Raw genomic sequence first — 15,463 nt, 5'->3', positions numbered from 1 at the left:
GAGCCATAAATATGAAGTGTACCCTATGCATGTGAAAAAAAATGAGACGATAATTAGATCCTAAAGAGCATCTGACACACGGGCAAGTAAGCTTGGAGACCTACTGAAAAGGGTATGTCTAGCACCACTAAGAGAAAAAGACTGTAGCTATAAACATGAAGTTTTGCTCACAAGAAAGACAAATTCTCATACTTCTGGGAGAGTGAAGTAGGGATAAGTCAACATAACAAAGCAAATAAATGATTTAACATGATCATTCTGCTCCCTGGGTCTTGACTTTGTGTTCTGATTTGCTGCTAGTTGGCTCTTAGAAGCTGACTGAGAATGGAGTGTCTGATAGGAAAAACATAAAGGTCATGAAACTGCAACCGTTTAGTGTTCCTGCATTTTGTCACAAACTAGCCGCTCTAGTTTTTGGACAACAAAACCTGGCTCTCCCTTCCCTGTGATCTCTGACTCTTCCTGTGGGATTTCCTCCCCCAGAGGATGACACCCTGACTCCTCAGGGGAGTGGTTTGTAAATGAATCCTCTGATCCCTGTATACAATTTATTTCAAAACAAATTCCCCTCATGTAAAAGCAACAAATAAACAGATACAGGTCTAGGACCTATTCAAATCAATTTTAATATTCTTCAATTCTTATGGGAAAAAAAAAAAAAAGAAAACCATGGAAACCAATCATTTGCTTCAAGCCCAAATCTGCCATGGAAATGATCACAATGAATGACAGTGTGAAATTAAGTGGCAAATTGGGTGACGAGGACAATTAGTAGTATAGAAATTTAGAGCAAAGGGGTGATTGTTCTGAAATGGATGGAATGGCAAGAATGTATTAGTACCAGCTGCTAAAGCCGTCCTCAGCGTTCCCCACAAATCATCTCATTTAATCTCACAACTCCTTTATGAGGTTGTGCTGTTACTAATCTCATTCCACACAGGAGAAAGCTGAAGCTCAAACAGTTTTAGTGGCCACAGTTACAAGTAATCAGGTGGGAGATCCAAGTTCAAACCCAGGCAGTGTGACCTTTCAAGGGAGGGCTCCTAGATTCCACCTTGGACCACGACCCAGCCTGGACGATCACAGGCCCCTCGAGAAACAGCTTTCCCATCCTGACCAAGCCTGGACCAGGGTAGCAAATGTGTTAATAGTAGCCTAAGTGTAATACCTGAAGCTAAACTTTGGGCTTTAGTTGGCTGTTCTTTACCTTTTTAAGCTAGCACTCTTTCAAAACAACTACAACTCCTCCTCAAAGGGATGCTTGGTCTTTCACAGGGAATAATGAATAAATTAAAATAATGAATTAAATTAAATTAACAAATAAATTAAATATAATAATCAATTAAATAATAATTTAATAATTTAACAATAATTTAATAATATTAACAAAGTTCAAAACCACAGAATGTAGAATAAGCAGCTGGAAGTCACAGCTCATTGGCTTTCAGAACTGTAAGAGAACGGAGCCATTTAGTGAGTACAGGAATGAAGGCACCCGAGAGAAGTGAAGTGTCTTCCTGCAGGCACACCTAGCGTGGGGACCTCCAAGCCAGCGTCGAAAGCCAGAGCAGTCACCGACTATGTAAGAACGCCAAGTTGTTCATTCTGTATCAAGCTGAATGGCGTATGTTAAATATTTTCACATTATTATGTGCTGGGCCAGACCCTCCCAATTTTTACCTAATTCATGGGAGTAACTAAGAGATACATCAAGTCCTTCAGCTTATTAGGTAGCATACTTACTTCAATAATATCCTACAAGACATATTTTTCACAGCAGAATCATGTCCAATCATTCCTTCTTTGAATTATGCATCATGGCCTTCTAACTTCTATTTATGCTCACACTTGGTTTTCAAGAGTTTGGCCTTCTTTAGAGAAGGCAACAAGAGATCAGGCTTTTATTGTTAAAATGAACGATTCTACTTTCACAGGCAGAAAAATTGCACACGGAAGGAGCAGAATAAGCAGCAGGGAGGCGACAATTCCCCTCTCTCACACTTAGAGGTTGCCGTGGGAGCGAAGTACAAACACACTGAGGACGTCCCTAACACTTGCACTTTCTTAATCTCAAAAAATCCTTAACTATTCAACCACTAGCATATATTTAAAATTTTTTTAAATTATATTTTTAAACGTCTTTTTATTTTGCTGTGTAGTTCAATGAAGGAAGCAGCTTTAAGAATTATTTGCTATGACATGAAACATCAAAGTGATCACTGAGGTAAGAGACCATTGTGACCACCGCCAGTTTCTTACTCTTTGTCTTTAGTCAGAATTTCCATCCTCAGAAACAAGATCCCTTGTAGTTAAAGCCAGTATTTATTACACATTATATAAGTTCCACTGGTGGAGTGATGGTACTCAGTTTCATCAGAGTTACCTAATTCAAGCATCACATATCATTTAATCAGTGCCATACACTGAAAGTTACTATTTTGATATGACTGAAAAGGTACAATTTTAGTTATAACTCCTTTATTCTAACTAATTTCATTATCAATCATTTGTGTTCTTTATTCCTTGAAATACGTTTTATATACCTATATATAAATACTTTACAGATGGTGGATCTACCAAGTGTCTATCTGGTTTTACTCTGTTGTGTGTCTTCTTATTAACGTTAATTTTTCTGGGTGTTCTTTTTTTCTCTTTTAAAAAAGATTTTCCTAAACAAATTAATAAGTGAAATAAAATTAACTACAAATATTTTTTCTGAGTTGAGGCCTTACAATATATGCTGAACAGTGTCTTCCAGCACATGACTACAGAGAACGATACAGAAAGGCCCAGAGAATGGTATTGTATTTACTGTCCCCAGAGCTCCACTTGGTAATACTTTGCTTGTCATTATTTTCTAAAAGGGAAATGAAGAGAAAGCAGTCTGTATAATTAGAGGGTTTCGATACTAGCTTTTCAGATTTCAGCACATGGAGAGAAGACTGAGTAAGACTGAACCTCTCTTTCCCTTCCTTCTTCCCTAAAGACACACACACACATACACACACACACACACACACACACACAAAACAGATGGTCTTCCTCTTTCAACGATATGTTCTATGGCAAATCTGTCTTCCAAAGTGCCTTGCAAATAGTACACATTATTGGGAAATTAACACTACAATTATAGAGTTAATATTTACTTTAATAATATTCTTCGAATTACAAAAATTTAATTTTTCTTTAACTTTTCAGGGTAAAGCTATTTAAAGAAGGCACATCTATGTTTTAAAAGTCATTTTTACATGCTTTTTATTTCTTAATATTTTAAAAAATCTGCCTTCTTCTGCTTTTATTTTACATATACAACTTCAATGGACTTTATTCTTTCTAGCTCATTTTTCTGATCTAAAAAAATGTGGCCAAATAGTTGTGAAAGAGACAACTATTTCCCAGAAACTAAATGTTCAAATTACACCCTGTCTGCCTCTGATAAACTGATAAATGAGGATCCTGTCAGAGACATCACACTCACATAATTTTCCAAAGAATTCTATCCAGACAGACGTGGCTTAGACACACAGAGGCACATCCAAGATCAGCAGTCCAATCTCAACTACATGTTTATGGAACATTGGGAACGCTGGTCCTTCTTTCTGAGTCATTATTCTTGAGAGAATATATTTCGACAACTAGAACTCCATTCTAGAAAACCAACCATGAAATCTGGGTTCTTCTCTATCAAGTGATTTTACTATGTGGATTATTCAGGTTGCTGAGCTTTAAAGCATAGCTGTGAAGACGCGGGATTCTCATGCAGTCACAAGTTTAAAGTGAGATAAATTGGCACTCACAGTTGTGGCAGGTGGCCCCACTGTATCCCGTCTCATCACAAGTGCATTTGAAGCTGTCCCACGTTTGCGAGCACTTCCCACCATGCTCACAGTGATTGGGCACACATCTGTCAGAGAAAGAGACAAACAGAAATAAATCAACAAACAAATGAGATTTATGAGTGGCCAAATTCCAAGCTGTCTAGGCAATATATCATTTCAATGCCAGGTTGCCTTACCAAAGCAATTAATCCTTGTTAGTTTAAGCAGATTAATATGATTCATGATGGAAGGTGCCAAGCGCACAAAAGATGATGTATCACAGGCTTGGTGTGTCCCATTTTGAGTAAACAGTATAAACTAACAAACAGTTGAGAGATCCATTTGCATATCACAGATTCATTTTATTTTCCTTCTGCACAAAAACAAAGACACTAGCTAAATTTTCTCCCGGTGAGAGACAGAACATTAGCCATTTTGTTTCCTGTAGCATGCTTTATCAAGGCCAATAGTACCAAGTCAGAAAGGCGTAATGCTGAGAGTCGTATTTTTTTTATATATAGCAATTTGAGTTTTTGAAATAATGCCATGGTAACAACAAGAATATACTAACCTCATAAAAATATTTCTAAGTCTTCCTTACCCATCCTGTTATGCCCAGCTGGCTAACGAAAGACACCTGTGTAAAGAGACAGCAAGTATAATATAGGGGGAAAGATGTAGGTTTTGTGTTCGAATCTCTGTCTCTCTACTTACTTGATAGCCAACTGTGATGATGTCATTTAACCTTTCTGACCCTGAGTTTTCTCATTTGAAAAATGGAGTAATTATACCTATCGGATAAGTAGTTTTGAGATTAAGAGATGATGTTCATAAAGTAGATAATTAATAGGCAAGGAATAGAGGGCCAATAAGCAGGAGCCATGAATGTCTGAGCCATAGCTTGCAGGGCACATTTTTGTAGTTTGGTTGTATGCTAGCAATAGTGAAGTTGGTGTTTGTTCTGGAAAACTCTTACTTCAGCAGCACAAATTATTTCCTTGTTATGTATTAGTATTAACAAAAAGATTTCTAGATGTTAATAGGAAACTCTCTAAAGCAGAGAAATCCACCCAGATTAAAATGGCAGAACCCATAATAGCAGGTCACAGATAATGGACTGATACAAAGAACCTCCTTTGGAGGAACACCCTTAATCATAAAGCCCTGGTGCCTTCCTGCTGCAGAACAGATTTAGACTGGCCTCAGATGTAGTATTCTCCTCCCATGTTCTTGATTTACCATCAACCTAAAATGACTGTAGCAAGGCATAACCCATCGAACTTCGATTCTTATGTAGGAATGCTCTTCCTCTACAGCTCTACAAACCTTTAGTCATGCAACAAACATGTATTGAGCCATGTGGGAAACAGAAGATGAATACAATTATATTCACTGCCTTTCAAGAGCTTAAGCCTAGGAAAGTAAAACATTGTATACATGAAAACCATAACATAAGGTAGAAATGAAAAGTGACATACTGTCGGGACAAACAACGCACAATGGAGTTTCATGTGAGGGATCATGTGCAGACCTGGTGCACAATAAAAGGCTTGCAGGTCAAACCTCAGTGAATGGAAAGAATTGCAGAAAGGGAGAGGAAGAGCATTACTGGGGGGGAAATACAACATAAGCAAGAGCATGCTGTTGGACCATCATGGGGAGAGATGGAATATTCACTCTACGTTGAATAGGCACACACATTCCATATGAATTTGGACTTGGTGTTATCAAGGCTACAAAGATATTTCTTCTCTAAAGACCTAAACTTATGTGGAGGTGAAGGTGGGGGATAAGATTCATGCAAAATACAATACCATGCAGAATTTGATGAGTCATCTAAGAGATATGAAATGGCACAGAAATTTGGATACTAGAGTAGAGCGGAATATGAATAAAGGGCTTAATAAAGTTTAGAGAATTTTACTTAGGCCTTAAAAGAGGGGTTGCATTTTTATAATTAAAATGTTGGAAATTGTTCCCAGCAGAGCAAGCAAGAAACCAGTGAGAAGGAGCAGAACCATGATCAGTCTATTTTCATAGACACTTCCCTCTCCAGGTGCCCAGGCATGAGCCTCACCAGCAGGTGTTTATGTCCAGCAGTCCTGATTCTCCAGACCATGGGAGGAAGCAATGATACAGACACTCCAACATTACATAAAACTAAAAAGTATACTTGATACTTAATTTGGGAATTCAGTACGTATACGCCTTTGTGTGGCACATATATCTTCTAAATTGTTGTTGGTTAATACTAGCTCAGCCTAATAGTGAAAGTAATTTACATCAGCTTATTATATCAATTAATTCAGGCGGAAGTAGTGCAGAAGTGCACTGAGTCTCAAAGGAAAACCAGGTTGGAATCTAAATGTACTCTAAATAATGCACAAAGCAGAAACTACACATCTAAACAATAAAAAGATTGCTGTGTACTTACATACACACAAGAAGCATATAATATTCAAGTGAGATTAACTGAATACTTCCAAAAGTCCGTATTAAGAATTTCTTTAAAAGTGATCTTTTATTTAAATAGAATTTCAATATTTTATTTTTCATATGTTTCTTATAATTTATACTTTTAAACTGACATTAAAAGACATTAAGGAAATAATCCTATTTACCACTGCATCAAAAAGAATAAAATACCTAGGAGTAAATCTACTTAAGGAGGCAAAAGACTTGTACCCTGAAAACTGTAAGACACTGATGAAAGAGACTGAAGACAATACAAACAGAAGGAAATATACACCATGTTCTTGGATTGGAAAAATCACTATTGTTAAAATGGCCATACTACCCAAGGCAATCTATAGATTCAATGTAATCCCTATCAAATCACCAAAGGCATTTTTCACAGAATTGAAACAAAAATGTTAAAATTTGTATGGAAACACAAAAAATCCCAAATGGCCAAAATAGTCTTAAGAGAAGAGTGGAGCTGGGGGAATCATGTTTCCTGGCTTCAGACTATACTACAAAGCTATAGTAACCAAAATAGTATGGCACTGGCACAAAAACAGACATAGATCAATGAAACAGGACAGAAAGCCCAGAAATAACACCTAGGAATTTATGGTCAATTAATCTATGACAAAGGGGGCAAGAATATAAACAATGGAGAAAAGACAGTCTCTTCAGTAAGTGGTTCTGGGAAAACTGGACAGCTACCTGTAAAAGAATGAAATTAGACCATTTTTTATACCATATACAAAAAAACTAAACTTAAAATGGATTAATGCCCTAAATGCAAGACTGGATACTATCAAACTATAATATTTTTCACTATATTAAAAAATGTTAGGACCCGTTACCAGGCAAAACAAAATATGAATTAACCTAGCTTCTCCCTTCCTAACTATTTATTTCTTCTCTTGTACTCCTATGGAACCACTTACATATGCCTAATCTACTATTATTACATAGCTTAGTAATTATTTGTTTGAGCATCTGCCTCCTCTAAACTGTGAGACTCTGCAGTAAGGGATTTTGATCTTACAATTCTTAGCGTTGACAAGGTGTGCAGGCACCCAGTAAATACCTACTGACAGATTGAAGGAATGGATGAATGCAACGTTAGAAAGTTACCCTAAGGAACTGAAGTAATTTCAGAGGAAATATCACTTTTATTGTGAGAAATATAGATCATTCTTATGTACGATTTTAGTCTTAAATACAGACTCTTGCTCCAGTAAACCAATTATTTTAGAAGGTCACAGGAAATACATATAATTTGTTTCATAGCATGTCCTAGCTTGAAAGTCTGATTCGCATCAAAAATGAATCAAAATGACTTTGCTGCCACTACTTGAGAACTGCTTGCCCAGAATCAGGAAGATGAGGGGGAAATTTGGCATGTGTCAGTCTGCTGTGATCACAGGTCTACAGAAGAAGTGAGGCATCCAATTAACTGTGTCCTGGGGTAGCCCTGGCATCAAAGACTCTTTCAGCCAGAACCAGCCTTTCAGCTGTGGCAATGCTCTAAAATGCGTTAGGACCAGGAAGCTGTATTTTGGAAGTTCAAACATATGGCACTTTCTTAATACAAAATCGATCACTGTGAGCTGAGTGGCTGTTTGGATGGATACAACAATTCTATCTGGAGTTATGGATGATGGGTGCAGTTTTATTTCACCCAGAGCATCTCTTTTATTTCTATTCATGATTTTAACGCAAATCGTTGAGAAAATTGTTATTCACAGATATAAGAAACCTCAAATGGTATCAGATGTGTTTGTAGCAGCTCACTTTGTAGTCTCTGGATACTCCTTAATTAAACAGGGAAGGTGGAAGAAATTTTATTTCAAATCCAAAAAATTTTAATCTGACAGCATAACTAAATGCATTGGTAGGCTTTAAGGTACTATGAAGGCATTTTAATTTTTTTCTTTGCAGTATTTAAAAGTTAAAGTAGCTAACTTTAAGTAAAATTCAAATTGGATATTTGTGTTACACTTACAACTACACTGAGTTCTGTAGAGCCGAATATTAAAAACCACAGTTGTCCGCACCATGACTTCAGAAATATGCTCATACAACACCAAATAACAATTGACAGTGGAGTGTTTATCAGAAAAGCTTGCTCTTACTAAGATCCTACGCTACTTGTATGCAAAAGCCGTGTTTCTCAAAACATTATGTCCACAGGAATCATTTGAAAATCTTGTTAAGATGAAGATTCTGATTCCTTAGGTCTGAGTGGAGTCAGATGCTCCTTGGTGATGTTCTTGTAAGCTGGTCAGAGACCCACGGTTTGAATTATGGGGCTCCAGGGACTTCCAGTTCTCTGCAGTGGGACCTCAAAGAGAGAGGACACGAAGGGAAGAAGCAGCCCAGGAGGAGAGGGCACAGAGCGGAGATGGCATGTGGAAAAGGCACATGTTATGCTGCCACTTCTCCTGAGGCCGTACGTTTTCCATAGGCTCTCCTACCACTTTGTGAGTGAATGCATTCATAGTAACTAGGTAATAATCTCCTAATCTCATTTAGTAGGTTTGTTTAATCATTTCAGAACCTGACTGTAGACCTCATATAATTCATCGAAAGTGACCACTGACTATAAAGGCAGTTTCATTTCACCGTAAAATCAAGTTCCCTGTTCTCAAGCGCAGAGTCAGCTGACACGTCCCACCTGCTTAGTCCGTGTACAGATGCCAACACTGGGAGACTTCATTTGCTCTTTGATTAGTACAAATTTTATACCTGGACATTAAATTCGCCTTGTTCTAAGCCTCAGAAAGGAGAACTTCAGGTTACTAATCAGGTATTTTCTGAACTATTGGAAAATTATTTTAAGTGATTTATAAATTACAATCCCGGCATAAATGAGCTCCCGAATTTATGATTTTTTCCCCTCATCTCACCTCCTAATTTTATTTTTGCTTTTCAAGACAAGAAGTGCATTTGGAAAGTTTGGCTTCTTAAAAGCTGTTTTTCATACTCTTGGCTGTCTGAGCTGTTGCACTGTCACGGCAGAGTTCTCGTCCACATTAACTTCAATACTGATCTCAACAATATTTCAGCACTTTTATTCTCACCCTAATTAGATTTTAATTTTATTTGAAGGCATACTCTCAATGGAGTATATATCACTGCCGTATATTTCTTCTGGTCAAACTGGTTATATAGAGAAGTAATCATAATTTCAGCAACTAATTTAGTATTTCACTGCTACATAACTTAACCTTACAGTTGCATAACCAGTAAAGCTAATGTTATATTGATGGCGCTTTTTTCAACAACCATTTATTTATGGAAATATTTAAATGTCGATACATTTACTATACTCCTATATCATGCCCCAAATTTCCATTAAAGGTAATCAAGTATCTTTGGTCCATTTCTATCTAACAATTGTACATTTTTACACTAACCATATGAATCATTAATTTCAGTTTTACAATATAAATACCTTAAAAATCATTCCTACTATAATAAACCTGAGTTTACTTCATTTTGTTAATTTACTTTGAGTTATAATTTTACAATGCATTCCTCATAATTTTATGAGTAAAACATCTTTTAAGAAATCATAGGCTCATAGGAGAACAGGGTCTTGCAAAGTCCCTCACCTGTCTCCAGATGCTACTTTATTTAACCAAAACAACTAACAGTATATTTTTTTATAATCAGTTACCTGCTCCAGTCAAGACACTTCTAAAACAAACTCTGGAGAAACAAAGAATAAAGGACGTTTTGTCCTTAAGAAGTTATATTTATTTTTCAAAATGTGATTAGCGAGTTAGGCCTCTCTGTATGCCTAATATTAAAAATATTGGTACAGTTTTAAGTTAATATACCACTACTGTATGAGACCACTGAGGTTTTATGGAAAACTCCATCTTTAGAAGTACAGACTGAGCTTAGCCTGGCAGGAGGAGGAGCACCCTTCCACACAGAGGGAAGGCGGCACCTGCACGAGGAGGAGTGAGTGCAAACGTGCTTATGGGCTAATGAACCGTGGAGTTTGGCTAGAGCTGAAAGCTCGCTTTTGGGAGTGAGGATTATAATGGAGAGTCATGGATGTCTGACCAGCAGCCCGTTCCCCTTTCTTCCTTCCTTCCCATCTTCACTCTGACATTGCTCAGCTGCCTTCTCTCCTTCCTGTGGCTGTGCGCCTTTGCAAGGGAGATTATCCCAATTTCCAGGGGACAAAAGTGAAGAAACAGGCTTCTCCATGAAGTCATTACATGTTGTACATTGTTCCCCCAAATTTATGATTCCCTTCTTCTGTAGCAGTAGAATTTATGCCTTGACATGGAGCCACCCAGCTGAAGATACCACTTTCTGGGCTCTTTTAAATTTAGGGGACATGCACTATTCTTGCTTTTTTTGTCCTCCTGATCGCCTCTTGAACTGTACTGAACCTGTGACGGTGAGACCAGGAGCAGGCATCTCAGGACACAAAAGGGTGGCACAGGAAAATTGTAAGGAGTCTGGGTTCTGGATAACATACCAGCCCTGGGCCACCGACCCAAATGTCTCTATGAAAGAGAAAGAGATTTATGCTATTTTGATCTTTGTTGCAATAACAAATATACCCTAACTAATCAGTTCAGTTAATCTACCTTGAGGTTGACTTACGTCTAGCCTTCTTATTATATCATAATACGTTTGATGGTTACTGTTAAGTTGTTATGTATTTTCTGTATTATCTTATATTACTTGCAACTGAAAACAGCCAAAGCAACAGATATTAAGTTTATGAACATAGGAACATGTTGATTATTAAGTTAGGGATTTTCCTGGAGAAGATAGCCTTGTTTACTCATTCAACATATATTTATTGAGTGTCCTTTATGTATAATAATCTGTGCTGTCTAATTAAGCTTTCTTATCAAGAAGTTTAATCACAAGAACCAATATTTCTGCGAGATTGTGTGATGAGATGCAGTCCAGCCACTCCTCAAGGAATTCTGACCTTTATCCACAGGAAAACAAAGCCAGACCATCAGAGCAATGCATGGTGGAACGGCATTATTTTCGACCCCTGGTAGGATGATTTTAAGTCACTCTAGGATTTAGGACATTTTTTTTCCTAACAATGAGAAACACTGGAGACACTTAAAAAGTAAACTTACTTGATAATAGACACTTTAAGGTATTAACTAGTAGGAATACGCAGGATAGACTGGAGAGGGGAAGCCAAAGGCAGGAAGATAACTAAACAGCTGTTGCCCTAAGCAGAGGATCACAAAAGTCTGAAGTAGAGTAAGACCACAAAGAAACACAAGGTTTAAAAAGACCATATTATTAATTGATTACTTGGAAGTAAATCAATTAAAAATGCCTCAGATATTCTGTGTTTAGGAACCAGTGACAAACAGTGACATTTTCAGTTGGAGGCGATAACTTTTCTTACATAACTAAAGGTAGGTACATTTCAAACGCCATCAAAACTTTTACGACAGTAGTTTTTAAACTTAAACTCATAATTTAAAAAAAATTACCAAATGAGCTAAATTTAGAATGGCTGTAAGCTGTAATCCTCCAAAAAAATCATTAAATTTTATCTCAGTTCCATCTCCATTAGTGGGGGAGGGGGGGAAGGATGAAAAGGAGATACAAGAAATACTGTGTCAGAAAGCGGAGCTCTCCGCAGCACCGGAACAGGCACAGAGATCCACCTTCTGTGGATCAAGCTGGAATCACATGTTTCTCATCCCCACGGCTGGTTTCTTTCGCTGCTGGGTCTTTACTCACTGACTGTAGGGGCAGACTGGGAAAGGCTCAGTGTGAGGTGTAGCGTAGGGGAGAAGGAGGGCACGGGGTGGAGGGGGCAACGCAGGGAAGAAGATGTGAGACGGAGGGAGAGGGGGAGATGCTCCAGGTGCCCACATTTTGGTGGGAGAATATTAGCAGAAAGATTGCTACTGAGAAGTTGTAAAAGTCACTGTAAATTGTGATGTATGTGGGAAACATACACAAGAGCCAGCAACATTCTGAAACTGGTGCACACCAGGGTAAGATGATTCCTAGGGGATAACAAAACACTGGGTAGGTCTACTGTAAATGTACATTCATACTGGTGCATTAAGAGAAAGACAGACCAATGGAACACAATTGAGAATCCAGAAACAAATACGAAGACATATATAAATCAAATATGTTAACAGGGGCATGTTAAATCAGTGGGCAAAATGGATTACTTAATAAATAGTGCAAGGAAACTAGCTATTCATCTGAAAAAGAAGGGTGCAGTCCCCCTCCTTCTTGGGAGTACCATGCCCTGAAATAGGACAAAGTCTAGGTGGGAACTAAGCAGAGACAGAAAGTCAAAGTTTTACCAGCATTTTAAGCTTGAAACTTTTTCCAGCTTTCTGACTTATTTATAGAAATATTTGCTAATACTTTGATTAAAACCTTGTTTGGGGGTTCCCGTTCATAAGTAAAATGCTGCAGTATTTGAGCCTGTTCCTTACAATCACCAAGCCTCAGTTTCTTTTCCTTTCCAAGGAAGATGTCAGTTCCTATCTTACAGGGTGGTTTTTGGACTGAAGCTTAGCTCAGTATTTGCAAACAGTAAGCACCCAGTAAACATGAGCTGTCGCTGATGTTATCATTAAAGGAAGGACAATGTTACACAAAATCCCAGGTCTTATACAAGTCGTAATCCCAGGTCACTTACATGTATTATCTTATACGGTCAAACACAACCAAGTTTGAAGACTAGCAACACATTGGGAAAAATTTTAACATGGCACACAAAGAGCCAATTTATTTACGTTACAAAGAATCCTTATGAATCAATAAGAAATCATTCAGTTAGAACATGAGCAAAGGGCACTCATGAATAGGGCAGTTCACACGGACAAAAACACACGAGTTTTAAACATAAAGAAAAGTGTTCAACGTCATTCAAAATCAAAGAAGCACAAATCAAATTTCAACGAGATTTCATTGATCATCTCCCTGCTACTTAACAGGAAAGGCCATCTTACGTACGTACTCCTGATCATAGTTTAAACTGTTTAGCAGGTTGTTTGATGAAGTCTATTAATTCAACATTTTAGTCCAGTTAACTTTTTTCTAGGAATTCATCCTACAAAAATACTAGAACACTTTCTCAAAGTCATTTTTAAAATGTCTATTGCAACATTATTTATATCAGCCAAAAACTGGAAAAAAGAATTCACTGGCTAGGAACTTACTAATAAATTAAGGCAATATGTATAATGAAGGCTCTGGGAGCAGTTAAAAGGACAGGGCAGACTTCTGTGTGCTGATAAGGCACAGTCTCCAAGATATATTGCCGGGAGAAGGCAAGACGTATAGGCCAGTGTTTATAAGATGCCTCCATTTGTTGTAAATGACAATTGCTGTAGATGGGGTGTGAATAGTGAAGTGAATATGATGACAAACGAAGGTCGGGAATCTTCCCTTTGCAATAAGTCAGAGGAAGACAAATTCTGCGTGACCGCACATACACATGGAATCTAAAGACAGTGAACTCACAGGAACAGAGAGCGGACTGGTGGTGGCCAAGGGCAGGTGTGTGGGGGTTGTAGTTGGTAGATGGATGTGGTCAAAAATACACATTTCCAGTCATAAGATGACTAAGTTCTGGGGATCTAGTGGTAACTATAGTTAACAGTACTGTATTTTATACTTGAAAGATTCTAAGAGTACAGATCTTAAACATTTTCTCCACATCAAAAAAAAAAAAAAAATAGTAGCTAGTAACTATGTGAGGTGATGAATGGGTTAATTTACCTCAGTGTATTAATCATTCCACAGGATGTATATATAAAATCAACATGTTGAGCACTTTAAACCTACACAGTGTGACATACTGATTATATCTCCATACAGCTTGTTGTCACTCCAAGAATCATTCTTAACCTTTCTCCACCCTGTTCTCAGCCCCATGAGGCAAATAACATTGAGAAACCCTAAACCCTCTGACGTCTCATTGGGTTTAACCAATAGGAGTCCAGGGCAGGAGTTTGGAGGGAGGAAGAAGCATTAGGTCAGAGTATTTATTATCCTGGTTCTCTCCTGCTGAGGCTGCCTCAGTCTGGGCAAGTCCTTAGACTGAAGGTCACACCCCCTTCTCAAGTTTGCCCTGTGTTACACTGTACTTCTGAGTTCTCTGATCTCTTCCTCTTCTCCTCCTCCTGCCTAGAGCAGGTATCACTCTGTAGCAGCTCTGTTGCTGCCAGTCCTGGGCTGTTCCTATGTTATCCCTCGAAGTTCCCTACATCCCATGAAATTAACCATTTGTATATAAGCTTTCTTGGAATTATTTCATATTGGTCAATTCTTTCTTCTTGGCACTCTCATACAAGTAGAAATGGAGAAGAAATACATATGCATAATACACATACATAAAGACAGACGTAGGTGCTCTTGTATGTGAATAGAATATTTCTGACATAAATACAGAGAAGTCTCATTTGAAAGAACTTTTGGATTATCTGTTCCATTTCTCTCAAATCTATGATATAAACATAATACCATTATACAGAGTCAAATTGGCTTACCAAAGGCTTTACATAACTTCCACATCTACCAGAATGCTATTTCATTTATAGATGAAGAAAACCCACGTCAAACATAAGCCCTCTAATTTGGAAAACTAGCGAAGCCTTTATGTATTATACAATTATTTGAATAGCAAGTCGAAACTTAGGGAAACCCACTAGTCAAGCAAAGACAGTATGTTGACAAGTTAATATATGAAAAATGCCAAAAGAATGATAAAATAATAGTTAATACAAGAATGAAGCCCCATAAATATACAGATTTTTTTTTTATTAAAGAAAGTAATAGCATGAGAAACTCTAAAGGATGCTATAAAATCATATTGTTACTAGATTAGGATGACTAAATATTTTTAAAAAAGTGATATTATTAATAAATTTACCATGAAAACAACAGTCAAATTGTTTAACAGCTATGCTTCTAAAGGCATACAAGCAATGATTAATTTTTTAAAAAAACTGATGTAAGTGGAACAAATTAGAAAAATTTTCACACAAAATATACTATTTGAAAGGCAATGTCTTTCATAACTGGTTGACCACTTCTTACAACCTGGAAATCAAACTGAAAACATCCTCTCACGTAAGCATCACTGCATTCTGATCTCCCAAACATTCACTAATGAAGAATATTTAAAATGTCCTATTTCGGTGTAATCAGGTTTA

The 15,463-nt window shown here is 37.4% G+C and overlaps 1 protein-coding gene across 1 annotated transcript in view; it reads right to left on the bottom strand.

Annotated features, from left to right (window-relative positions):
- Positions 1–15,463, bottom strand: part of LOC102513310 (contactin-associated protein-like 2) — a 1,230,151-nt gene that overhangs the window by 109,134 nt on the left and 1,105,554 nt on the right. The window contains exon 12 of the mRNA XM_032484371.1: positions 3,798–3,904. Within this exon, the coding sequence (XP_032340262.1) occupies positions 3,798–3,904 (107 nt within the window). The remainder of the gene's footprint in view (positions 1–3,797; positions 3,905–15,463) is intronic.

This window comes from Camelus ferus, chromosome 7, assembly GCF_009834535.1.
Source record: "Camelus ferus isolate YT-003-E chromosome 7, BCGSAC_Cfer_1.0, whole genome shotgun sequence".
Lineage (NCBI taxonomy): Eukaryota > Metazoa > Chordata > Mammalia > Artiodactyla > Camelidae > Camelus > Camelus ferus.
The sequence above is the reverse complement of the archived record's forward strand: the minus strand, read 5'-3'. Positions and strand labels throughout refer to the sequence as shown.